At 39.4% G+C, this 26,924-nt stretch overlaps 1 protein-coding gene across 2 annotated transcripts in view; it reads left to right on the top strand.

The window, feature by feature from the left end:
• Positions 1–26,924, top strand: part of LOC126251169 (MLX-interacting protein) — a 420,910-nt gene that overhangs the window by 309,365 nt on the left and 84,621 nt on the right. For both annotated transcript variants that reach the window (XM_049951617.1, XM_049951618.1), the window contains exons 9-10: positions 7,038–7,224; positions 16,571–16,743. In XM_049951617.1, the coding sequence (XP_049807574.1) occupies positions 7,038–7,224; positions 16,571–16,743 (360 nt within the window). The remainder of the gene's footprint in view (positions 1–7,037; positions 7,225–16,570; positions 16,744–26,924) is intronic.

The raw sequence follows: 26,924 nt of genomic DNA, 5'->3' as shown, positions 1-26,924 counted from the left end.
AGTTTGCATAACATTTCGAATGATTATGGCACAAGGGTGGTTAATTTTGCCGTTTCAAAAGACATGATTGTTGAGAGCACATATTTTAAAAGGAAGGACATTCATAAAGCAACTTGGGTCTCTCCGGATGGACACACCCGAAACCAAATTGATCGTGTTCTTGTAGATCGGAGATGGCGCACTAGTATAGAAAATGTTAGGACTTTCAGGGAGCAGACTGTGATTCTGATCATTTTCTTGTAGTTGCCAAAGTTCACCAACGGCTATCTACAGCAACATCAAGGTGTCACAATGCAGAACTTGTTAGGTTCGACATAGACAGGCTAAATGATGAAAACCTTAGAAGAAGGTACATGATAGAAATTGCAAATAGGTTTGATGCTCTCAGGACACACGGTGGTCAAGACGAGGATGTAAATAAACAGTGGATCACTGTGAGGAATGATATCAAAGAGGCAGCGAAGGTCACAATAGGTACAATTAAGAAGAACAAGAAAGAAACCGTGGTTTGATGAGGAATGCAAGAAATTGGTAGAGGAAAGGAGAAAAGCGCGATTAGATTGGGATAGAATGGGAGACAGAATATGAGAGGAGTTCTTGAACATGAGAAGGGAAGTTGGTCATAGGCTACGGGCAAAGAAGAGGGATTATTTGAACAATCAAATTTAAAAAATGGAAACAAACAGTAAAACAAAAAACATCAGCGAACTTTACCTAGACATAAATGCGTATAGGAAGGGGTTCAAGGCTAGGACAAATGCACTTCGAGGGGATGCCGGGGGAATACTGACAGACCCCAGTGCTATATTAAGTAAATGGAGGGCATATTTTGAGCATCTATTAAATGTACACCAGGAAGCAGGAAATGGGCAGGCGTACGAAATACATACAGCAGAACCCCAGATAACTGAACCAACGTTAAAGAAAGTAAGAGATGCAATCAACAAATTGAAACACCATAAAGCACCAGGATCAGATTGCATAACTGCAGAATTAGTTAAAAATGGAGGACAGAAATTGGTGGAAGTAGTTCACAAAGTGATAACTAAAGTATGGAACTCAGAGATGATATCTGAAGAGTAGCAAGAGTCGATTCTGATCCCAATTTTTAAGAAGGGCGACAAAATGGATTGTAGTGATTAGAGAGGGATATTGCTATTACCAGTGTGTTCCAAAATTTTCTCGAATATTTTGCTAAGCAGGCTTACACAATATGCAGATGAAATTGTGGGGGATTACCAAGCTGGGAGGAACAGATCAACTATAGACCAAATATTCACCCTGTGTCAAATTTTGGAAAAGAAATGGGAATACAGTAAACCAGTTCATAATCTTTTCATAGATTTTACAAAAGCATATGATTCAGTATTGCAATCAAAATTGTACAGAATTCTTTTGGAACTTGGAATACCAAAGAAGTATGTTAGACTTATAGAAGTGAGTTTGAAAAACACAAAAGGTAGAGTATGCGTGGGGAAACTGGAGTCAGAAGAATTTGTAATAAAGAACGACTTAAGCAGGGAGATGCCCTGTCTCCGCTACTTTTTAATTTAGTCCTAGAATATATTTTATGAATGGCAGCAGATAATTCAGAGGGTGTGGAGTTAAATGGAAATATTAAGATATTAGGGTATGCAGATGATCTAAACATCATTAGCGATAGGAAAGAATCTGTAACAGCAAATGTGAATGCATTAATCGAGGCTAGTGAAGATGTAGGTCTAAGGATAAGTGAGGACAAAACTAAATACCCGGTTACTACTAGAATGCCAACAGCAAGAGATCAGGAAATGTTAAGAGTTGGAGACACGCAGTTTGAATAAGGAAACACATTTAAGTATCTAGGCGTGGACATCACTTCGAGAAATGAGATTGAATCCAAACTGAAGAAGAGATTACAGGCAGGAAATGTGCTACTTCTCACTGAATAGATTACTTTCATTACGGCTACTGTCTAGGAATTTAAAAATTAGTATATCTAAAAACAAAGATGATGTGACTTACCGAACGAAAGTGCTGGCAGGTCGATAGACACACAAACAAACACAAACATACACACAAAATTCAAGCTTTCGCAACCAATGGTTGCTTCATCAGGAAAGAGGGAAGGAGAGGGAAAGACGAAAGGATGTGGGTTTTAAGGGAGAGGGTAAGGAGTCATTCCAATCCCGGGAGCAGAAAGACTTACCCTAGGGGGAAAAAAGGACAGGTATACACTCGCACACACACCCATATCCAACCGCACATACACAGACACAAGCAGACATTCTCTCTCTCTCTCTCTCTCTCTCTCTCTCTCTCTCTCTCTCTCTCTCTCTGTCATGCTCTCTCTTGGGAATGTTGACTAGGGTATATCTTATCACAACAGCTTAGATGTAGGAATATAACTTTCTGCACTTATCGCATTCTGTCTGCCATCCGCTCTCACTAGTAGAGTCATTAGGCATTCTCTCATTGGTCTGGTGCATATATCAGCAATTTGGGGTTCCTTTTTTGGTCTGGTGCAATTCCACGTGTTATCTTTGCAATCCACTCCCACCAAAAACATTCATAATGATTTCCTTTTTGATCCAGTGTAACAGGCTGACTATTGGTGTTTTATCTTTGATTCAGTGCACCCGTCTGCATGCTGTCATTCCATTTTTGGTCATGTGTAGTTCTAGGTGTTCCTCGGTGATCTGCTCTGCTAGATGTGCCCTGTGATGTTCCACTCATCAGTATGGCACACTTGGTGGTCTCTCTGGAGTTTCTTCACCATGGCCACACCCTCAGTTCTTCTTTTTTTCGGAGTTTTGCTGCTGCCCCCATGGTGTTTTCAGCAACACCAGTGCAGGATCCCAGGTCCTACTGAACTGGTGCCCAGTGTTATGATTCATGAGATTTTCTGCCACCTTTAACTCTATAACTCTCTTAAAACACTGTCCCACTATATATGCTCTGTGCTACAACCCTCATTCCATCATAGTTTATGTAATGACTGAGTTCCAGCCTATAATTAGCAATGGCTGATTTAGTTGCTTATCCCACAAAGACTAATTAGAACTGATTTCAGAGCTATGTGATGATGATCTATTGGATCTGCTCAGACATATACTGACCTGAGCTTACTTTCTGTATGAGTTCAATATTACACACAGAAAGAAGTTTTGGCCATGGGCAGCCCTCAGTCTCCAATAAACTGATGTTCTCTCATGAACATTCTCTCATAATGACATAAAACCAGACCTAGTGATGGATTTCTTACTTCAGTTCCACCTCTCCTTTATAACACCTTGCCCCTTGTACTGTAACATAAGCCACTACATCCCAGGAATTTTGCCCTTTCATTTCTGCCTTACCTGGTACATCAACCATTCAAGACAAACAGCAGGAAGACAATCATAAATCAATTTACACACTCATGCACTGTGCCTGCTCAGTTGACAAGTTCTTGGTGATTCACCAACACTATGCCGACTGCCTTGCGTCATCAGACGCACTTTGTACAGAGATCGTGTTGCTCCCACAATGTACTAAAAACTTATCTGCTGCCCTCACCATGACATGTAAGCAACTCATGGTCTTGAGACACAACTGTCATTTTGATGAATGTGGCAGCACATGCATGACCCCAGTCTTGCCAAGAGGTCATGCATACCCGAATTCTGACAAAGCATATTTCCGTCACTATCCAGCATCTATGCTTTTCAATGATCCTGGACATGCAACAAAACACACACAACAGTACACCATGTGTCTCCTCACCATCTGGCTCTCCCATTGTTAGCACCTTTGGTCATGCTCCTCTGCCTGGACAGCAAGTGACACCACATCCCTTCCACATGGCTCACTGTAATGCAGCTTGATCACCGTGTGCTGCTGATCTTCACATTACATTACTGACTCCACTGACTACATCACCTGGTCCCATACTCGATTACCACACACTTACATTAGACTGAAGATGCTCTACAATGCCACATTTGGGTCACTATGGAGGAATCGAACATAACATGGTGTCAGTGCAACCACTGTCAGTTCCACTATTCAACTCCAACTATCACCAACAACTTCAGTGCTTCTTCACAACATGAATTCCACACAACAGTACTGGACTGTGTGACTACGTTTCCAAGTACACCAACATCAACCATGACCCGCAATGGATCGGTAACCAGCATTCCTGCCTCCTCTCGGCCTCCAGCCCAACAAGGACAGTCATGGCACTTGTCACACCCATCAAAGATCATACTAGCTAATAAATTAGTAACTCACATCAACTGCACAACACTCTCAACATACACCATCACTCTGATTCGATGGAGTCCCTTTGGTAGATGTAGCCTCCACATGTCAACATCTTCTCCATTGATAACCCACCCCCTCTCTCTTGTCACAGCACTGGAGTCCCATGTCGACACATCAGAAATTTCCCACATCAGCCACAGATTTATCAGATGTTCAGCTGCTCTTCCAAGTCCTTTGCTGTCTCAGACAGAATTACAATGCCATCGGTGAACCTCAAAGTTTTTATTTCTTCTCCATGGATTTTAATACCTACTCCGAACTTTTCTTTTGTTTCCTTTACTGCTTGCTCAATATACAGATTGTATAACATCGGGGATAGGCTACAACCCTGTCTCACTCCCTTCCCAACCACTGCTTCCCTTTCATGTCCCTCAACTCTTATAACTGCCATCTGGTTTCTGTACAAATTGTAAATAGCCTTTCGCTCCCTGTATTTTACCCCTGCCACATTCAGAATTTGAAAGAGAGTATTCCAGTCAACATTCCATTTCATATCCCTACAAAGTGTTACACTGAGATGTTTGTACAAGTTGGCTGATTCCAACAGTGACTCATTGATATTATATATTTAAACCAACTTGCCAATCTCTGCACCACTTTGAAATTTTATCAAGATCTGATTGAATATTTATGTAGCTTTTTTTTCAGATAGTACTTCATTCTAATAACTGCAGCATCCACAAAAAGCGTGATTTTACTATTAATATCATGTACAAGCTCATTAATATACAAAATGAATGACAAGGGCCCAACACGCTTTTATGGGGCACTCCTGAAGTTACTTCTACATCTGATGATGACTCTCCAACCAAGATAACATCTTGTGAACTCCCTACCAAAAAGTCCTCACTCCAGTCACAAATTTCACTTGTTACCTCATATGATCATTTGTAAAGGCCATTACAAATGTCTGCTTGTGTCTGTGTATGTGCGGATGGATGTGTGTGTGTGTGTGTGTGTGTGTGTGTGTGTGTGTGTGTGCGCGCGCGCGCATACCTGTCCTTTTTTCCCCCCTAAGGTAAGTCTTTCCGCTCCCGGGATTGGAATGACTCCTTACCCTCTCCCTTAAAACCCACACCCTTTTGTCTTTCCCTCTCCTTTCCTCTTTCCTGATGAAGCAACCGTTTGTTGCAAAAGCTTGAATTTTGTGTGTATGTTTGTGTTTGTTTGTGTGTCTATCGACCTGCCAGCACTTTCGTTCGGTAAGTCACATTATCTTTGTTTTTAGATATATTTTTCCCATGTGGAATGTTTCCCTCTATTATATTCATATAATTTAAAGATTAGAACATACAAAACTATTATTCTACCAGTTATGCTGTATGGGTGTGAGACATGGTCTCTCACTGTGCAAAATGAAAAGCCGTTTCGAGTATTTGAAAACAAAATTTTGAGGAAAATTTTTGGAGCAAAAAGGGATGACATTAGTGAAGAGTGGCGAAAACTGCATAATGAAGAAGTTCACGAACTCTGTTCAAGCCCTGACATAATTAGTATTATTAAATCACGTAGGCTGCGATGGGTGGGTCACGTAGCTCGAATGGATGAGGGCAGGGCAGTGTGCAGAGTACTGGTAGGGCACTTAGAGGGAAAACGTCCTGTGGGGAGGACAATGTGAAGGCTGATTTGAGGAGCCTAGGTATTGAAGGTGAATGAAAGGAAATAGCCCAAGACAGGGACAGATGGCAAAAATACGTTGCGGTGGTAATGGACTCTTGAGTCCGGTATGACCAGTGAGTGAGTGTGTAAGTGATAAGTATATTAGATAAGCTTTCAGTTTCATCTTCTGTTTGTTCCTTAGAACAATTGCTACACAACTTCACCACTTGATCCTGACTTCACAGCAAAATTACTTCTGTAATCAGCTGATATGAAGTCCTCCGTGCGTTTTGATCTAGTTCATGCTGTTTCATTATTTTTTAAATTATTCCCACTTTCCACCCTTTAGTAGCATTCTTGTATTCTGTACTGCAGTTTTTTTAACTCCTTGTTATATTTAGTTTTCCTAAGACTTTGTTACAAAATACCTGATAAGCTTCGTTGTAGTTCCCTTCTCTGTTAACGTATTATGCATGATTCAAGAATCATGATTTCATCTTAATATCTTTCCGCAAAATTTAGTGCTCATTTAGAATAATTTGAAGTGTTGTTTGGTGCCTTCCTGCTCATTCCGCTCCCGTTCCCCTTCTCTGCTCAGTAGAAACCTCAAGTAACGTCGGGGCACCAGTTAGTATTCCGTTATATTTTTTTGATTTGAATTTTCCAAAGTATTTGGATGTGAAAGTCATTATTTTGGATAATTTAAGCTTTATAAATTTAATGCTGTTACAGACAGCTGTTTTGCACCATACTTAACCAGAAGAATGCAAATTGTTATACTAAATAATTCAGTGAATACAAGTGTGAGAAAGAATATTTGTAATTAAGAAGAAATCACAGGAATCAATGTTGGATAAATTATTGTTTTTTAAATATGTGTGATTGACCTTCCATTTAACACAGAAAAAAAAAACCTGACAATGCTGACAGAAGCCACAAAATAATACTTGATAAGTGGAATATAAGATAATTTTTGTTCCTCGTTTTGAAGGAAAAGTAGAACCTGAGGCTTCCAACCATCTTATTTGTTCAGCTCTTTTCATTAGTTTAATTTTAAGCTATTTGTTTCCTTGTTCCATCGTATGTCCTAATATAGAGGAAATAATTAAGTAAAATCTTTTTAAAGCTGACAGACAACTTTTTTATTCCAGGAGAACCAGATGAAAGCTGTACGCACACGTTCTCGGAGTGGTCCAAACCTGCTTGCTGGTGTAAACAGGCCCTCGCCATCTGTAGCAACAGTGGCAATGCCTCAGACCACATCCCAAGAGGTTCCAGCAGTTGTTGGTGCCAGTCAGGGATTGCAGCCATTGCTGTTAGCACAGTTGTTGTCCAACAGTAAGTCTGTTTGCATTGTGAATTAGATAGGTATAGTTGATTTCTCTCTTTTTTTTTTTTTAATAAATAAATTTGAGAGTTATGTTTCTGCACACAAAAATTTTACCCTATCACTAAACCTCAAGGTCTTGAAAACAGTGTCTCGTTTTGTCTCACTGAAGACTTGCTCAGGACTGTGGATGTTTGTTTTTGCATGTGCAACCTACTTCATGTCTCTGTAATTTTTTTTTCCAGGCGTTCCACTATTTTGCAGCTTTTGTATCATTCTGTCAAGCAAATCATGCCTGTAGGAGAGCTTATGTTAATTACCTGTACAACTAAACGCTTATTTTCATATCCATACCACAGTAAAAGAAGGAAAGATGACTGTCACACGTAAAAAAAAGATGGATGTAACGCTTTCAGAAACTAGATGTCTATATCTTTTCTGTGGCACTAGCTGAAAGCTCAGAATTATGAACTGTATGTTAGACATCTGTGCTTGAAGATTAGTTTTGACAGTTGAGACCCTACTTAAAAAGGAAGGGGGTGGGGGATTATTGCAGTGCACTAAAGTAGAAAGTCAAGTCTTCTACGTTTATAACACTAAAAAAATGAAAGAAGGAAGGTTTGGATTTTTTCATCCTATTGCCATCAAGGTCATTAGAGCTGGAGGACTATGAGCTCAGTGCAGTCAAACAGTGCTGGTTCATGAAACCACCCGTGCATTCAACCTGAAGGAATTCAGGCAACACACAGACAATCAAAATCACACTAGCTTGTTGAAAATTTGAACCTTGCTGCTCTGTAATACAAATACAATATCTTAATCACTGTTTTAGTTGAAGAAATTGTAGGGTATTGCCTGGAGGCACCTGTTTCACATTCTTCAGCTGGTGGCTATTTGATTGACACTTCCTGGAATATTAGAGCTGTATGCCAGACTGGACTCAGACCTGGGACTTGGGACCTTTGCCTTTTGTGGGCAAGTGTTCTATCAACTGAGCTATCCAACCCCCCTCATGACTTTATTTCTGCCACTACCTCATCACCTACCTTCCGAGCTTCACAGAAGTTCTCCTGCACACCTTGTGCAACTGGCACACGTGGAAGAAAGGATATTGTGGAGATGTGTTATCCACAGCTAGGGGGATTGTTTCCAGAATGAATTTTCACTCTGCAGCAGAATTTGAGCTGGGATAGCTCAGTCAGTAGACCACTTGCCTGCGAACCACTAAGGTCCCAGGTTTGAGTCCTGGTCCAGCACAAGTTTTAATTTGCCAGGATGTTTCAAATCAGTGCACACACAACCGCAGAGTGAAAATTCATTCTGGAAACAATCTCCTAGGACATGGCTAAGCAATGTCTCCACAGTGTCCTTTCTTCCAGGAGTGCTAGTTCCATAAGGCATGTGGGAGAACTTCTGTGAAGTGTGGAAGCGAGATGAAGTACTGACAGAAGTAAAGTGTGAGGATGGGTCATGAGTCATGCTCAGATAGCTCATTTGATAGAGCACGTGCCTGAAAAAGGCAGAGGTTTCATATTTGAATCCCAGTTCTGCGTACAGTTATAATCTGCCACAACGTTTGAAATCGGAGCACACTCTGCTGCAGAGTGAAAATTTATTCTGGTATTTGATTGATAATCCAAAATTTCACTAGCACAATTTGCTTGCATTCCCAAAGAAATTTTCTTCTTTCCTTATGGTGGAAGACAATCCTTTGAGAATGTGAGACACTCATACTGGCAAAATGTCAAGAATATCAATCAAACAGCAGTCAGTCAAGGAGCCTGAGATAAATGCCTGTAGGCAATATGTCAAGAAATGGCTGCAAAAGTCTCAATGATTACATGAAACTCAGAACTGCTCTAACAGCAAAATGGTTCAAATGGCTCTCAGCACTATGGGACTTAACAGCTGTGGTCATCTGTCCCCTAGAACTTAGAACTACTTAAACCTAACTAACCTAAGGACATCACACACATCCATGCCCGAGGCAGGATTCGAACCTGCGACCGTAGCAGTCGCGCGGTTCTGGACTGGGCGCCTAGAACCGCTAGACCACTGCGGCCGGCTCTAACAGCACCTTTTGTGTTCTTTGTCATAAGCCTGTCAGTTGAATTTGGGAATACAGTGTCATTCACTTTCAGGCAGATTCTAAATACATTGTATTTTGTAAGATAAAGAACAATTGTGCTGTTTAACATGACCATACAAATATGATACATCCTGAACAGTGGGTGCAACATTTTGGGATGCCATTCATCAGGTATTAACCTTCAGTCCCTCAAGCAGCAAAGGAAACCGTTACTCTACACCTGGGGGCCATTTTATAACAGTGTGCTCATTCTGTGAATCATATACGTGAAACAATATGATCAAACTTCCTTTGCCTCAGTCAAAGTGCGGGATTCATTCATCTGTTGAATGGTGCTACAGTGGTGGTAGTTTGCCAACAGAGTTGGGACACCAGCTCAGTTCAACATAGCTTAACACAGCCAGGCAGTGAAGCAGCACCTGCTACAACTTTCAGCAGTGATGGCAGCAACTACAACTGATGATGTTGAACAGTTGTTTTGATTAAATTTTTATCATACTTGCACAGTGTTATCTGACAGCAAATGCGAGAAAATGTTCCATCATTTAGGTTTTAGGGAAGCTGTGAAAATCCTGTCTCGGAATATTCAACTAATAACTCAGAATGCTCCTGCAAAATGTAATTAACCTTGCATGGTATCAGCCCTCAAAAAACATGTTATATGGGGTCTTTTTTTTTACCCCAAAGTGATTCTAGCAGTTATGTGACATTGAAATGTAAAATATTTTCACAAAAATAATAGTGACTTATTGCGAGACCAGTGCATGTTGTTGAAATTATAACACCATTGTGGCATGCTATAATTAAGTTGAGAACTTGTTAAAAATTATCAGTGGAAATGTGTCCACCACTTTCCATTTATTTATTTCTCTTCATTCAGCAGATTATCCTGTATACAGTTGTGCATTTATGAGATAATTGGTCTCACAATCTACAACAGTGTGCACTTTTACCCTGCACTGTCCAGGTTTTTAAGGAATGTACACCTTGAATGGACACCATCCCCTGAAAGTACACAGGTGCTCATCAGTGGTTATGTAAGGCTCAGAGATATAAAATGTAATCATGCACCAATGAACATTTCAAACACAGCCCATATAGGTTCAGCTTATGATCCAGAAACTGCTTTTTTTTTCACATGCAAGTTTATCATCGAACAAGAGATGCATCAGAATATCATGAAATCTTGTAAAGCTCATTGTGGCTCATAAAATGGGTAAGCCATACTCATCTGACCGAATTATGCTCAAAGGTTTCCCACTTGCCTTATGTAAACCAGCTATTATTACTAAACTGAAGAATACCTGTAGTTCTATTAAGTCAAGTCCAATCCAGCATTCAAAATATGGGTCTAGAATTTTACTGCCTTCTGCATGGTTATTAGTATGCATTACTATTACATTTTGCATGTGATTGGTGATAAAAGATCTGAGACTGTATGCCATTGTCTGTATTTGTTGTCTAAGGTAATGTGGAATGTGTGCAGTCTTACATATCATACTCCTGGAAGTTTCCTTCACTCATCAGGTGGTGTTTTTTCCTATGTGGCCTGTCCACTTCTAGATACAAGAGTAGGAACACTAGTTTCCTGAATACCATTATCGTCTTCTTCACATTCATTTACATCCGCGTCATCTCTGACCTGTACATCTTCCTGTCACATTTACATCAGCATCACTCTCATCGCCATTTCCAAAAATTGATTTAGTATCACTATCACTCTTCTCTATCTCAATTAAAAAGTGCTCGATCCTGTAGCCCCATTTCAAAGCATATGCCATGATTCATTATGAGTAAAATATAGTAACATGCCTTACTTCAACAAAACACAATATCCAACTGTGAGTTTGTTCCAGCCATGTATGTATTTTCTACAAACTGGTTACAACAGTGGACATATAAATCTTAACTGACAAGGTGCATTGTTTCCAAGTTTTTATTTTCATAATAAAGTTAAAATATAAAATTGAAAATCATGTATTATATACCTGGGGTATTTACCAACCCCAGTGGAAAAATTTTAAATTATTGTAGTACGAACCATGATATAACCATAAGTATTTTGCCCATTTATAATAAAAAGTCCAGGAAAAGCATATCTAGAGGATGAGACCACTGCGTCCATATTGTAGTTAAGGGAACCTTTGGATCTAAACAGAGCCCCATTGTATATTAAGTATCTATACTCACTGTCTTCAGACATTGTTTATTGGGTGTTAATTACACGAAACATTCTCACTCAGCCAATGTTGGCTTATCTGTACACTACAAGAGACTGTCAGATCATCAGGTTTATCAAAAGAAGATGACATTTGTGACATGGTGGGCCATTGGACAACCTGTTTCCTCTCACCATTTGTTTGGAATTTTTGTGATTGAATTCAAATTAACATAATAAAAACCTAGCTTGCCAAGGAATCTAATTGTGTCATACAAGTGATTAGGTTTTCTGCAATATTGAATTCTTCTTACTTGGCAACTGTGAAAACTGTGCTTTAGGCTTTTCTAAAATTGTTTTAGTCTATACCACAATTTCATTTCAATATTCCACCAAAGTGATGTCTCACACCAACCCAACCTACCCAGTGTTCTAGTCTATCTCTATGCCTCTCTTCCCATTCCTACAGTCTCACATATGATCCAGCTGGGTTATCTATACCACACACACACTTGCCACCTCCGATTGCAGTTGTGTCACATGTACTACATATATGTCTAAAAACAAAGATGATGTGACTTACCGAACAAAAGTGCTGGCAGGTCGATAGACACACAAACAAACACAAACACACACACAAAATTCAAGCTTTCGCAACAAACTGTTGCCTCATATGATTAGATTTGAGAGAAGGTCATAATTTAAAGCAGCCATATTATCTACCAGCTATGTTAAAACTTTATGCAGTGTTCTATGTAAATGTGAATGACCAGCTATCTACCAGTGTGAATAGCTCCTGCCAAATTGTAACTAACTGTAAACTTAGTCATCTTCCCATCTTCTTTCTCAAGATGCGGCACCTCACATCACTGGTGACTTAAATAGGTGTGTCAGTTGACAAGCTGTTCGAACCTCTTCCCCTGAAGTCTAGGCCATCCCCTCAGTGATAAGAACATTTGATTCACATTTGAGAGGACGACAGTTCTGTTCCCTGTCCAGAGTAGCGTTTCTATTATTTGCCAAAATCATCTAAAATAGATGCAGGGATACTTTGTTTGAGAAATCACAGGCCATTTTCTTCCTCCTTCTTTCCTATTTCAAACATATCCAATAACATCATCAGAAACACCCTTTTTTCACTCTCTTACCCTCTTTTTGCTATTCTTTCCCATCATTTTTTGCTTTAATATCACACACTACCCTTTTAACTTGTGATTGTAACCAGTATTAACCCACATTTTACCGGCTTTTGTGTGTGTGTGTGTGTGTGTGTGTGTGTGTGAGAGAGAGAGAGAGAGAGAGAGAGAGAGAGAGAGAGTGAGAGTGAGTGAAAACTTGAAAGCGTATTATGTTCTGACATGTTAGAATGTCACTCTTGTTTGTTGATTTTTTTAATCCACTAATTTCAATCGTCATAAAATTGAATCAAAGTTAGTTCTGCATAATTATATGTATTCTTACAATATAAATACTAGTTCCTCCAAAAAAATAAAAATCCAAAATACAGAGATCTGACAATCGAGCAGTGTAAAATCCAGGATGAAATAATGACAATATTGTGATAAGGGTAAATTGCTACTGACCATGTAGTGGTGGATGTGTTGAGTCTCAGACGAGCATAACAAAAAGACTGCTAAACAAATGATAGCTTTCGCCAAAAACCACCTCCTGAAGTACACACACACACACACACACACACACACACACACTTGACAACAGTCTCTGGCTGCCGAGGTCAGACTGCAAGCAACTGTGCATGATGAGAGAAGCAATCTGGGTGGTGGAGGGGAGGGGGAGGAAAAGCAGGGTAGGGTTGGGGGACGGTAAATTGCTGCTTGTCAGAGCATATAGGGATGTGGAGGGGAGGGCAGCTAAGTGCAATCTGGAATCATGTTCTTCACCAGAGTTTTGACTACCTCTTGTCATACTCTGTAATGAAGAATGTCCTTCAGACTATCCTTAGCTATCTGCTAATGAGTAAAAGTATGATGTGCAAAGTATTGTAGGTGTACAAATGTTGCTTATTCTACGTTAAAAAGCATTTAAGAAATATCAACAAATTTTTTCATTGTTTGAAAATAACATCAGCAAGATGGCATCCTTCTTGATCACAGCACTCTCGCAGACACATTATGAAGGTGTCCATCATGTGACGGAGCATATGCTGAGGTATTCTCTTGATTTCCAGCCTTACTCTTGTTTTGAGAGCACCAACATTACAAGGTTATTCTTCGTGCACTTTGGTCTTAAGGTAACCCCACAAGAAAAAATCACAAGCTGTAAGGTCAGGTGGGGGGGGGGGGGCGGCAAGCAACCACTCCATTCTTGGAAATCACCCGGTTAGGAAAAACTTCATTGAAAACAATAATTCTCAGGTGGGCTGTGTGACTTGTAGCTCCATCTTGTTGAAATAATGTTTCATCATTCACTGCATACTGACGAAGCTGAGGTATGAAGAATGTCCTTAACATTGTTGAATAGAACTCAGCATTCACAGTAACAGATTGCCCTCTTTCATTCTCAAAAAAATAAAGGCATGTTATTCCCGATGAGGACATTGCACACCAAACTGTTACGTTGGTTGAGTGCAGGGGTTTTTCATGGAGTTGGTGAAGATTCTGATCACTCCAATATCTAAAGTTCTGTTTGTTCACATATCCACTGAGGTGACAATGTGCCTTGTCACTCATCCAGAGGTTGTGAACAAGCTCCTCATTTTCTTCAATCATTTGCAAAAGACTTTCACATAAATGCTGTCAGACGATGAGGTCATTATTATTCAAAGCGTTAACTGCTTCGATTTTGTATGGGTGGTGATGTAAGTCTAACCTCAAAATCCTTAAGACAGTCCTGCCAGAAATTCCAGGCGCAACACTCTGTCTACGCGCTGATCTCCAGGTGCTTCTTCCCACAGCAATTCTTTCATGTTCCACATTCTCGGGAGTACGCATTGTCTTCGCTCTGCCACCTCTTTTCCTTGTTGTTCCACCGACATATTCAAAGTTTTCGACCCAAGTTTTTATTGAGTTAACCGAAGGCACCGGCCTATTACAATTAATTTGAAAATGTACCCGGAAACAAAGCTGAGCAGCTACATAGCTACTGCTTTGGTAGAATGCTTTCACAGCAAACGACCATTGTTGCTTAGTCCACTGCTCCATGGCTACTGAAATGCTTTGTGTTGGGGGAGCGCAGTGGTGACCTTGGTTACTCGCCCCCCACTACTTCCAACGCTTCCGCGCACTAATAATAAATGTAGTTTGACTGCCGCACCCTGTACAAACACACATAAAGTGTAGTGTAGTTGCTTGATAACCTAGTGCAGTTCATGGATCGCTCGTTCAGGTCTCACCATAGTCCTCTTTTTTTTCCGTTCAATTTGAAATACCTACATCTCGTAATTTTAAAATTCGTTATCACTTTTTATGAATAATGCACATCTTCTTGTTTGTAATTACATATTGTAAGTGAAATTCCTGTTTTAATTTGAAATACAAATTCTTACTTATCGATATTTTATGAAAGATTGTTAATAAATGTTGCCTAAATTAAGAAAACATAACAGTTTAAATTTTTAGGGCAAAAATGAAAATCCAAATACTTTTTATTTGGACTGTGCCCATTGTTTTATACCACAGTTGTAGTCTCACATGAACCAGAAGCATCATAGAAGCATGAAAAATAATCATTTTCACAGCATCCGGCACGTACAAATGCTGCATTTTTGCATTTGCCACTGTACCATTACAATATGAATCCACCAGAACTGATCTGGAGCCAAGTTAAGGGATTTGGCCCAAGCAATAACAAGATTGCCAAGCTGCCAGATGTACTGAAACTAACGCGCACAGCTTTTTCACATGTCAGTGCCGAACGCTGGTGGGATATAGAATGGCACGTCATAAAAGAAGAGGAGAAAATGCGGCACATGGGTGGCTTCATGGATTCTGTTGTAGGTTGACTCATTATCAACATAGCAGAAGAAAGTTCCAGAACTGAAATGTATTTCTCGGTTTCAGATAAGGAAGGAGACAAGAGATTATTAGATGATAGTGTAATTAATATCTTCAGTGGTTTCAGTATTCAACAGTGCAGTGAAATCCCTGCAGTATGCTTTTGCTTCACACATAGCTCTCTCAGAAAAATTACCCTGTGTTTAACTTAGGAATTTTCATCTCACTACTTTGTATTTATAATACTGTGTTAGGCAAGAACAAGAGCATTTTATGATTTCCATCTGGTCACCTAAGAAGCATGCAGTAGTGCTGGAGTTCTGCCGAATATTATTTCATTCTCTTTGAAAGTTAGATGACATTCAAAGCTATATAGTTTCTTTGCTCGTCTCTTTCTACATCTGAACCTGCAACTGCTCACATCACTGCAGGTTAGTTGGCCCATCTGGCTGGCCATTGCTGTCCAAGTTCAATGTGCCGGTAAAGCTGTTGTCCTGCATTATCGCTCAGTCTTTGTGTGTGTAACACGGCATAAAACATATCCTTATCAGTGTACATAACTGTACTGGTTGCAACTTGGTTTTCTCTCCATGTGAAACATAATCCAATGAGATTTAAGCAAATGGAAGAATACATGGCTTAATGTTTACATCAAGTTTATTCTTATGAAGAACAGAGTATAGTCACATTCTTGACAACATTGCTGAAGCATGTTGGCAGAGAAATCCCCTTGCCTGTACTGCAAAAGCCATCTCTTTCCACTGTGCTGGCAGGTTTCGCAGAATCGAGCCTGTCCCACAAAGAATTAAACAGCCCTGTTACGGTTATTGGAAAAGCATCTCTCACTTGCCAGCTGCCTGCACCTGCTGCAGTGCTTTACCACTATATTCCCACTGATTTGCTCGTAAAATAGTAGTGACACTACAGTACTTGGTACGTGACGTACAGTTGATTATTGTGCTCACATGTTGCACTTCTATAAGAAAAGGTTGTCAATTATGATTCATGACATTCAAACTTTTTGCGTAAAATGTATCTTGATACTTGTCCTTCTGTTTTGTATACTCTGTCTATGTTAAGTCTTTTCTATTCTATGTCTGTAACTTTTCTCTTCTACTACACTAGTTACCTGTAAAGATTCTTATTCCTTGTTTCAGCTCCTTCTGCAAATACAGTCTTCAACTTTACGGCAACACCAGAAAGGCCAACGCTAGCGGCCCAGGTGCCAACAAAACAAGCTTCAAGCATATTGCCGGCCCTGCCTGTACAGCAGCAGTCATCTCCGGCAACACTGCTTATAACTACAGCACCCACTCAGGTTGTTCCAACGGTAGGACATTCTTCATTACATACGTAAAATTATATAGTGCTCAAAAATTAGAGGAACAACATTTTAAGCACCTGCATTATTTTTGTGGAAATATTTGGAGTGAAGCAGAATTTTGCTGTGGAAAATGAAACCTCTGATTAACATAAATGAACATGCTATTGCTATGGCCAGACAACATAATGTTTGTAAACGAAAGTGGAAACTACTTGACATAAGGCACAAAAAGAAACATTTCAGTGTTTGGTAGGCTCTCCATTTGCCTGTTTTACTGCCTCACATCTTTGATGCGTGTTCCTGACTAGTCTGTAAACATTTTCCTGTAGATTTTTTTTTTCCACGCCTCAATAAGGACATCTGCAAGTTGAGTCTGAGGTATTACAGGAGGGGCCCAAAGTTGTCTGTCCAGTATACACCATAGATGCCCAAGAGGACTGAGGTCGGAACTCAGAGCAGGCCCGTCTAAAGCCATTACAACTGTGATGGGCATAACATGATCCGGTACAATCTCATTGATGTACCTCTGAGCATTAAGTTGACCTCTAAGTATCTGAAGGTTCTATGGGCCATCAATTGTGATGCCACCCCACACCATGACTAAGCTGCAGCCAGATGTCCATTTCCTGAACTAGTGCTTCATTATAACATTCAACAAGATGGCGATATACATGTGTACTACTGTCGTCTCATGTTAGACTCATTTGTAAACAGTACATTGCACAGGTGACGCATCTGCCTGTTTCTATGTTCCTCAGCAGATCAGAATCGATCCCTCATTTGCCAAAGCAGTTAATCGAGGGATGTGAGGAGTTCGTCTTGGCCTTAAACGCGCCTCCTGGAGTCCGTTTCATATTGTTTGATCACTGACACTGCAACCAGTTGCTGCTCTTAGATCATTTTGTAGGTTCCTGGCTGTCGCAGTGCGCCAGTGAAGAGAACAATAAACCACATGTCAATCATCTGTGGTGGATGTTTTGCATTGTCTCCCTTGCCCTGGCTTATTTGTGTATGTACTAGTTTGACAAAATTGTTACCAAATCCTCCCAAGAACAATGAAGCCACATTAAACTCTGTAGACACTGTGTGAATAGTCCAACCTTCCTGCAGTAGTTACACTGCCTGAACACATTCTGCATCAGTCAGATGTGTCGCAGTGTCTGATGAAACGTACAGAAAGAGTGTAGAGATGCTCTTGTTACTTACACTAACTAGATGGTAGAGTGAAAGACATTACTCATCCATTTCACTCTTATAGCATGATACTTTGAATATTGCCACTAAGCCATAACTTTCAAATGAATTGTGGAGGATTGTTCTCATAATTAAAACGCGCATTGAGACTAAAAGCAACAGTATATATCTTAATCACAGGCTACGTACAAGGCACCCTTGATAAAATTCTTGTCCTTCTAATTGTTTTGAGTGGTGCATATAGGATATATTCTTTGTTACCAGTTTCTCTTTCCAGTGACGAGGATACATTGTCCAGTTTACTTTGATTACAGCACTATGCTTCTGTTGTCTTATTTAGAATAGTTAATTCCATCATTGGAAAAAATTAATGCAACCAAATTAACTAAGACAGAACAGGCTTTATGGTTTCAGATTCAAATTGCATAAGTCATAAGATTGAAACAGATGAACTACCTTTATTTCTTCTTCAATGTCATCATCTTAGTTTCCTCCTTTCGTTAAGAATGAGATGAAATTTTGAAATTTATGCGAGAAGGAAATGGTAATAGGCTGAATTGAGCAGTCATCTTGAATGTCAAGGAATTCACCAAGGAATCAGAAGTGGGTGACCACAGTGTGGTTTTCATTGTGTTTCCACTTATTTACCACTCGTCAACTGGTTGAGCATTTTACTTGTATGCTGCATTGCTCTGCTTGTCAGCACTTTATACAGACTTTCTATGTTGCTGCTTCGGTATCAAAGAGCATTGATTGTGGAATGAGGAAGTAATTACCAGTCCTTTTTTGAGGGGAGATTTGCTAAAGATATTTCAATGATTTTAGTGCTGAAGAAACCATAGACATAAATATCTGTTTCATTTCGCTAGTTTAGTCGGGGAATGATCACTTTTGTGAACACTTTTTTTTTGTGGTGATGTGTATGATAAGGATAAAAAGGGAAGAAATACTTTTAGCAAGCATATTATTATTATTATTATTATTATTATTATTATTATTATTATTATTTTCTCTTTCCTGTCTCAGACGTTATGTCTGGTTAAAAATGGAAAGTGACGCGGATCTTGATCAAGCGCGACTTCCTTTTAACTGTACGGTATATGTTACATTGCATTTAGGAACTTTCTGGTAACTGAACAAGTATCAATAATTACGGATTTCTGTAGTTGTATATATAAGTTCAGATGTAGCTGTATTGCGTTGATGTACTGGTGGATATTGTGTGGTATGACTCCTGTAGTTGATAGTACAATTGGTATAATGTCAACTTTAACCTGATGCCACATGTCCTTGACTTCCTCAGCCAGTTGGATGTATTTTTCAATTTTTTCTCCTGTTTTCTTTTGTATATTTGTTGTATTGGGTATGGATATTTCGATTAGTTGTGTTAATTTCTTCTTTTTATTGGTGAGTATGATGTCAGGTTTGTTATGTGGTGTTGTTTTATCTGTTATAATGGTTCTGTTCCAGTATAATTTGTATTCATCATTCTCCAGTACATTTTGTGGTGCATACTTGTATGTGGGCACATGTTGTTTTATAAGTTTATGTTGTAAGGCAAGCTGTTGATGTATTATTTTTGCTACATTGTCATGTCTTCTGAGGTATTCTGTATTTGCTAGTATTGTACATCCGCTTGTGATGTGATCTACTGTTTCTATTTGTTGTTTGCAAAGTCTGCATTTATCTGTTGTGGTATTTGGATCTTTAATAATATGCTTGCTGTAATATCTGGTGTTTATTGTTTGATCCTGTATTGCAATCATGAATCCTTCCGTCTCACTGTATATATTGCCTTTTCTTAGCCATGTGTTGGATGCAATTTGATCGATGTGTGGCTGTGTTAGATGATACGGGTGCTTGCCATGTAGTGTTTTCTTTCTCCAATTTACTTTCTTCGTATCTGTTGATGTTATGTGACCTAAAGGGTTGTAGAGGTGGTTATGAAATTGTAGTGGTGTAGCCGATGTATTTATATGAGTGATTGCTTTGTGTATTTTGTAGTTTCTGCTCGTTCTAGAAAGAATTTTCTTAAATTGTCTACCTGTCCATAATGTAGGTTTTTTATATCGATAAATCCCCTTCCTCCTTCCTTTCTGCTTAATGTGAATCTTTCTGTTGCTGAATGTATGTGATGTATTCTATATTTGTGGCATTGTGATCGTGTAAGTGTATTGAGTGCTTCTAGGTCTGTGTTACTCCATTTCACTACTCCAAATGAGTAGGTCAATATTGGTATAGCATAAGTATTTATAGCTTTTGTCTTGTTTCTTGCTGTCAATTCTGTTTTCAGTATTTTTGTTGGTCTTTGTCTATATTTTTCTTTTAGTTCTTCTTTAATATTTGTATTATCTATTCTTATTTTTTGTCTGTATCCTAGATATTTATAGGCATCTGTTTTTTCCATCGCTTCTATGTAGTCGCTGTGGTTATCCAATGTGTAATCTTCTTGTTTAGTGTGTTTTCCCTTGACTATGCTATTTTTCTTACATTTGTCTGTTCCAAAAGCCATATTTATATCATCACTGAATACTTCTGTTATCTTTAGTAATTGGTTGAGTTGTTGATTTGTTGCTGCCAGTAGTTTTAGATCATCCATGTATAGCAAATGTGTGATTTTGTGTGGGTATGTTCCAGTAATATTGTATCCATAATTTGTATTATTTAGCATGTTGGATAGTGGGTTCAGAGCAAGGCAGAACCAGAAAGGACTTAATGAGTCTCCTTGGTATATTCCACGCTTAATCTGTATTGGCTGTGATGTGATATTATTTGAATTTGTTTGGATATTAAGTGTGGTTTTCCAATTTTTCATTACTATGTTTAGGAACTGTATCAGTTTAGGATCTACTTTGTATATTTCCAATATTTGTAGTAACCATGAGTGGGGTACACTATCAAAAGCTTTTTAGTAATCAATGTATGCATAGTGTAGCGACCTTTGTTTAGTTTTAGCTTGATATGTCACCTCTGCATCTATTATCAGTTGCTGTTTACATCCTCGTTCGTGCTCCTTTGCAACAGCCTTTTTGTTCTTCATTTATAATTTTGTTCTGTGTTGTATGTGTCATTAATTTCTGTGTAATGACTGAAGTTAAAATTTTGTATATTGTTGGTAGGCATGTTATGGGGCGATATTTAGCTGGGTTTGCTGTGTCTGCTTGATCTTTAGGTTTCAGATAAGTTATTCCTTGTGTAAGTGTATCAGGGAATGTGTATGGGTCTGCAATGTAACTGTTAAATAATTTAGTTAGATGTGAATGTGTTGAGGTGAACTTCTTTAGCCAGAAATTTGCTATTTTATCTTTTCCAGGGGCTTTCCAATTGTGAGTAGAATTAATTGCTTGGGTGACTTCATGTTGCAAAATTATCACTTCAGGCATTTGTGGTATCAACTTGTATGTGTCTGTTTCTGCTTGTATCCACCGTGCATGCCTGTTATGTTGTACCGGGTTTGACCATACGTTGCTCCAGAAGTGTTCCATTTGTTATGTTTGGTGGATTGTCTATTTTAATGTGTGTGTTATCTATTGTCTGGTAAAATTTCTTTCGGTTTGTGTTGAATGTTTGGTTTTGTTTCCTTCTATTTTCACTTTTTTTGTATCTTCTAAGTCATTTGGCCAATGCTTGTAATTTCTGCTTCTTTTCATCTAATTGCTCTATCACTTCTTGTTGTGAGATTTTACCTAACCTTTTTCGTTTTTTTTTTTTTTTTTTTTTTTTTTTTTTTTTTTTTTTTTTTTTTTTTTTTCCCCTGACATTTCATTTCTTATAAATTGTGTTAGCTGTCCGATGTCTTTTCTCAGTTTTTCTATTCTGATCTGTAGCCTGTGTTGCCATGCTGGTTTTGTGGGTTTCTTCTGTGTGTTGGTTGGTTCTGACCTCTGCCTAGTGTGTATATTTAGTGTAGTGAGTGCTCCTATATATAAACCAGCAGTTGTAACTCTTCCATTGTTGTGTTTTCATTTATTTTGTTGTGTATGATTGTGTTGACAGTTTTTATTGTTGTTTCGACTTGTGGGTTATTTGGCGGTCTATGCAAGAATGGTCTAATGTCTGTATTTGTGTCTTTGTATTCTATATATGTCAGCTGAAATTTTTCTTCTATATCTAACATGTGTGTCACTTCGTGTTCTATTTGTGCTTGTTCTGGTGGGCGTCTTAAGATTTCGTTTTCTTCTGATTGTTTAATTGATGCATGTTGTTCTTTGTTTGTTTGCCCTGGGATGTTTGAGTCCATTACTGTATTTTCTTCTTCTGATTGCACATTATTTTTTTCCAGTATTTGTTGTACTTGTTGTTTGATGTTTTCTAATTTTGACTGGGGTATCCTGTTATTTTTGATTATTACACGGATCTGATCAGCTAGTCGTTGTTCTGTTAAAAATTTTAATTCTGGGTATCTGGTAATAAATGTTGCGTATACTTGTGATCTGTATCCAGTTGTGTTGGTTCCTAGGTTTGTTGCTTGGTAATAACAGAACATGAGGTGTCGATTAACTTCATCTGACCATCTCATCCTCTGTCTTTGTTTTCCTTCTAGGGTGGTTGCAGGAAGCATACCCTGCAAAACACCTCTATTTGGATTTAAATCATTTTCCACTTGGCTAGCAGTGTCGTTACCATTGTGGGCGGGCATAGGGTTCAAGCGTCGTCCCCGACCACGACGGCACTTGTCCGAGGCTTCTTTAGTTCTGTCCTGAACCAACTAATCACACTAAAAGGGGGGTTAGCCCTATTAGTGGTTTGTTCTTTTCGTCGCCTTTTACGACTGGCAGAACATACCGGAGGCCTATTCTTTTCCCGGGCCTCCACGGGAATTTTATTATTATTATTATTATTAAATTATTATTATTATTATTATTATTTTCAAAAAGGAAATTTTACATGTTCAGGGTCTTTGTCATTTCAAAAACTATGGTGCATTTGTTGTAAAGCTAATATGATCTGAGGCAGATCTTAGGGGGAAAAAACTTGATTAAAAATTTGAAAATAACTTTCCAAATCCTGAAGTAATCTTCCACTGTGTAGAGGAATGTACACTGGTACGAAAGTCTTTTGGAGACTAAAGATGAGAACAAGGTCAGCATTTGGGTCGAGACCCATGAATAAATAGAGCTATTATCAAACCGAGCTATTCACACATTTTACATGACATGGCCCAAAACTTTAGCCTACCACTAGCTGTGCCATACTGTTTGGCAAGTGGCATAATTCATATGGTAAGAGCATTGTTCAAGACAGGTAAGGGTCTGGATTTGGATCCCAATTGGACATGCAGTTCCTCTTTCATAGTTGAATATCTGCATACACTCTACCATGAGCTGAAAAGCTGGTTCTGGTGCATTGGCCACAGTCTGTCTCCAAGAAACCATTTCTCTCAGAAGTGATACCTGGACAAATTATGCACTTGTGGGACAGATCATGAGATAGCTGAGGCAGCAAATGGGGAAGGGTTTGATTTGAAACTGATATGGCATGTAGTTTTAATATACCAGGAAGTATCTCCTTTAAAGTGATAAATTTCTAGTAATATTTCCTATGAAAATTTTTGACATTGTATGAATGCTCTCATATTAGATTCATAAAGAATCAACAGTTGTGTCTTCATTTTTTAAAATTTGTTTCTTCTTCACAATTACAGCCTATTTTCTTAATAGGCTATACAGCCCATCTATTTGCATATAATCACAAATTTATGTAATAATTATTAATACTTATTACATATTAACAGCATGAAAGGAAAGGAAAAAAAACTACTATTCCACTTATACAAAACTGGTATTGACAGTTTAGCCATTTGTGCAATAACTAGTACTGTTGTTTATATGACTACTCTTGCTACACTTGTCATGCTGTTCGTTAGGTTCATCATTTCATTGTGGAACTAACATGTTTAAAATATTGTCAGTTGCTTCCACTACTGGATCTACCCCAAAACTTCCCTGGTCAAGAGCAATTATACGTTGAATTCCCTGGATTGAGGATGGCACATCAGCAATTGATTCTATGACCCACCTTTCCATTCATAATCCACATTTCTGTAGTCGCTGACGCTAATGAGGGACAGATTTGAAGATCATTTTTTTCAGTGGTTCCTGAACTCGGCTGTCTATCTGTATGAAGTGAAGTGTTGACTGTTAGGGATTGCAGCTCGATGTCATATAGTAGAATGTCTCATTAAGTCTTCTGTTGCCTTTCTTGAAACTGCAGCTATAGTATTGTCAAAGATGGACTAGATCATGTCAAAGATGGACTAGGTCATCTCATTCCTCTGTACTACTTGCGGATCTAATGTCCTTAATGCTAGCTGCTCATGACCTGCTGCAGCTTCATGGAGTGTACAGCTCCACAATGTATGCCCCTAAGTGCTTACACTGGCTCAGACACAGTATTATTCAGCTGACTTTCAATTTTATACAGACACATAGCCTGTGGACCATAACCACTCAAGAAATTACTAAACCACTTGACAGTTTAAGGAATCTCATACAGGAGTGTGTGGGAGGGGAGAGCGGTGGGATGTGCAAGCGTGTGCACTGTAGATTCCAAAAAGGATTTGTTCAAAAGCTAGTCAAATTCTCAGACTTGTTTGTGTGCCTTTGAGAAATCAGCACTTCTATGATTCAGTGGATTGTTATCTTTGCTCCTTAAAGAATATACAGGATGGGGCAAATAAAAGTGACCCAGACAAGTGGATACAACTGGACACGATTGTACACATATAACAACACCCCGTGACGTGCACATCACGTATACGCCCATCACGTGACCCGCACTGGTTCAGAGGCTGTGTCAGTGTGAGTGGAGCAGTGCAAAGGAGGTGATGGTACTCATAGTGGGCCAGCAGGTGTTCATTGTGGAAAGTTATGTGACGACAGTCATGGAAACAGTGTGGTCAGTTGTTTGATGAGAATTTAATGTTGTCAATGTGCCAGAAAAGAGCACCATACAGTGCTTATTCCAAAAATGGCATCGGACAGGATATGTTTGGAACAAGTCAAAGAAACATTCTGAAACATGCCCCCAACCAAAAAATGTGGCTGTGATTCACCGCATGCTGCTTCAGAGCCCTACCAAATCAACTCAACGCCTGTCGCCAGAGACCTGCATATCATGTTGATCATGTGGACAAATACTCAACCTGGACGTGCACATGCATCCCTACTGAGCATCTGTTGTTCATGTGCTAAAACCAGCAGATGTTACTTAGAACCTTCAGTTTTGTGAATGTCTATTGACTGAGATAACAATGAATGGCTTGGAGATGGATCTGTTCTTTATGTCTGATGAAGCCTGGTTTCACTGGAGTTGTTATGTCAACTCACAGAATCACAGGTTCTGGGCAGTGGAGAATCCGCATAACTTCCAAAAACACCATTGCGTGATCATAAGGTTTGGGTTTGGTGTGCTGTGTCTGCACACCGCATTATTGGTCTGATCTTCTTTCATCAGACTCTGACTTCAGCATGTTACATTGTCAACTTTTTGAAACCATTTGTGGCAGCATTAACGGAGGAGGAAACGATGTGCAGTTACTTCCAACAGGATGGAGCAACTGCCCATACAACTGTCGAACCTTGGAGCACAGTTACACAATCTTCATGCCTGACAGAGTTGTTAGCTGAGGTCAGTCTGGTCATGACCCTAATAGGCCACATAGGTCACCCGATCTATCAGAGTGCAATTACTTTTTGTGGGGAGCCCTCAAGTCTAATGTGTATCACAACAACCATCATAGTATTCAGGAACTGCAGCAAAACATTTCCCCCTTCAGGAGCTTGCTGGCCAGTGCCCAAATGTGACAAGAGATAAATGGTCGGCACTTTCAACATCCGCTGTAGTCAGATTAGTACTGTATTTCCTTTCCTCTGCTGTGTTTCTTTGTACCCTGAAACTCTGTTCTCTGGGACACTTTCAATTGCCCCACCCTGTATTAATACTGAGATATTGCTTTTCATGGAGCTCTTTCAGAACAAATGTTCATTAGAATCCAGTGGAATCAGAAACTGAGGAAAGTTTTATATTCAACATCAATTGAAGCAGAACAGAGAGAGGTTTCGATGAGGATCAAAATCTTTCCATAGTATCTGTAATAACCCTTTGCTACATCTCGTATCATAATGGGACCTCTACGGCTGCTACCATAACTTGATGCGAATCACTGGAACAAACCATCATGGTTCAACTTGCCCATGGCAGTGCAGTCCTGGCCACCAGGTAGCAGCACAATCAAATATTGAAATTAGCACTGCTTCAGGGTTGGCATGCACAGCTGATGGATAGAGCCACCTTGAGAGACTGACAAGCAATCTATTTGATGTAATCTTGGAATGGAGTGCACTCAGCATCATTCTGATATTGTGTATTCTTGTGTTAACTTTACTGTGCTTTCAGGACCCTGCGCGCTGTATTGTATGTGGGCTGGCATTATTTTTTTTAATGTGTGTGGGACTTCAAAACTGTTTTCTCGTGAAAATGGTTTATTCTATAAGTGCGTACTTATTCGTGTGTGTTGTTACTACACAAGCAGCGATGAGCCCAGTTGAACATTCACATGGTTTTTTTTCACTAATTGACGATGTCATCAGGCCCGTCCGTGGAGATAGTGCTTAAAAGCTTACTACGGCAAGAGCTGGAAAGCAAGAAACCTCTTGAATTGCAACAGCAGGAGTGCACGGGCATGTTGGACAGAGTGTTGACTGGTCCATTAGCAAGGCCTCAGCCGTTGGTGGGCCGTCAGTTGGATTCCTGGGTGGATGTGGCCGCTGTCAGCTTAGGCAATGATATGCACTTACGTTCCAGCAGAACTTCGGAAGTGGACATTGCGACAGTGCAGCACACCCAGCCATATGCTCCACTTAAACATGTCTCAGGTAGATTGGTTCCCATCAGCCCCTGCCTTCTTGCTGCACTTGTTTTGTGTAATATGACCAGTTGGCCTGATGTAAGCATTGGTCTTATTACCACCATTGTAGGAAGAAAGGACCAAT

The sequence above is a fragment of the Schistocerca nitens genome, chromosome 1 (genome assembly GCF_023898315.1).
Source record: "Schistocerca nitens isolate TAMUIC-IGC-003100 chromosome 1, iqSchNite1.1, whole genome shotgun sequence".
NCBI lineage: Eukaryota > Metazoa > Arthropoda > Insecta > Orthoptera > Acrididae > Schistocerca > Schistocerca nitens.
This window is presented reverse-complemented; position numbering and strand designations above follow the sequence as displayed.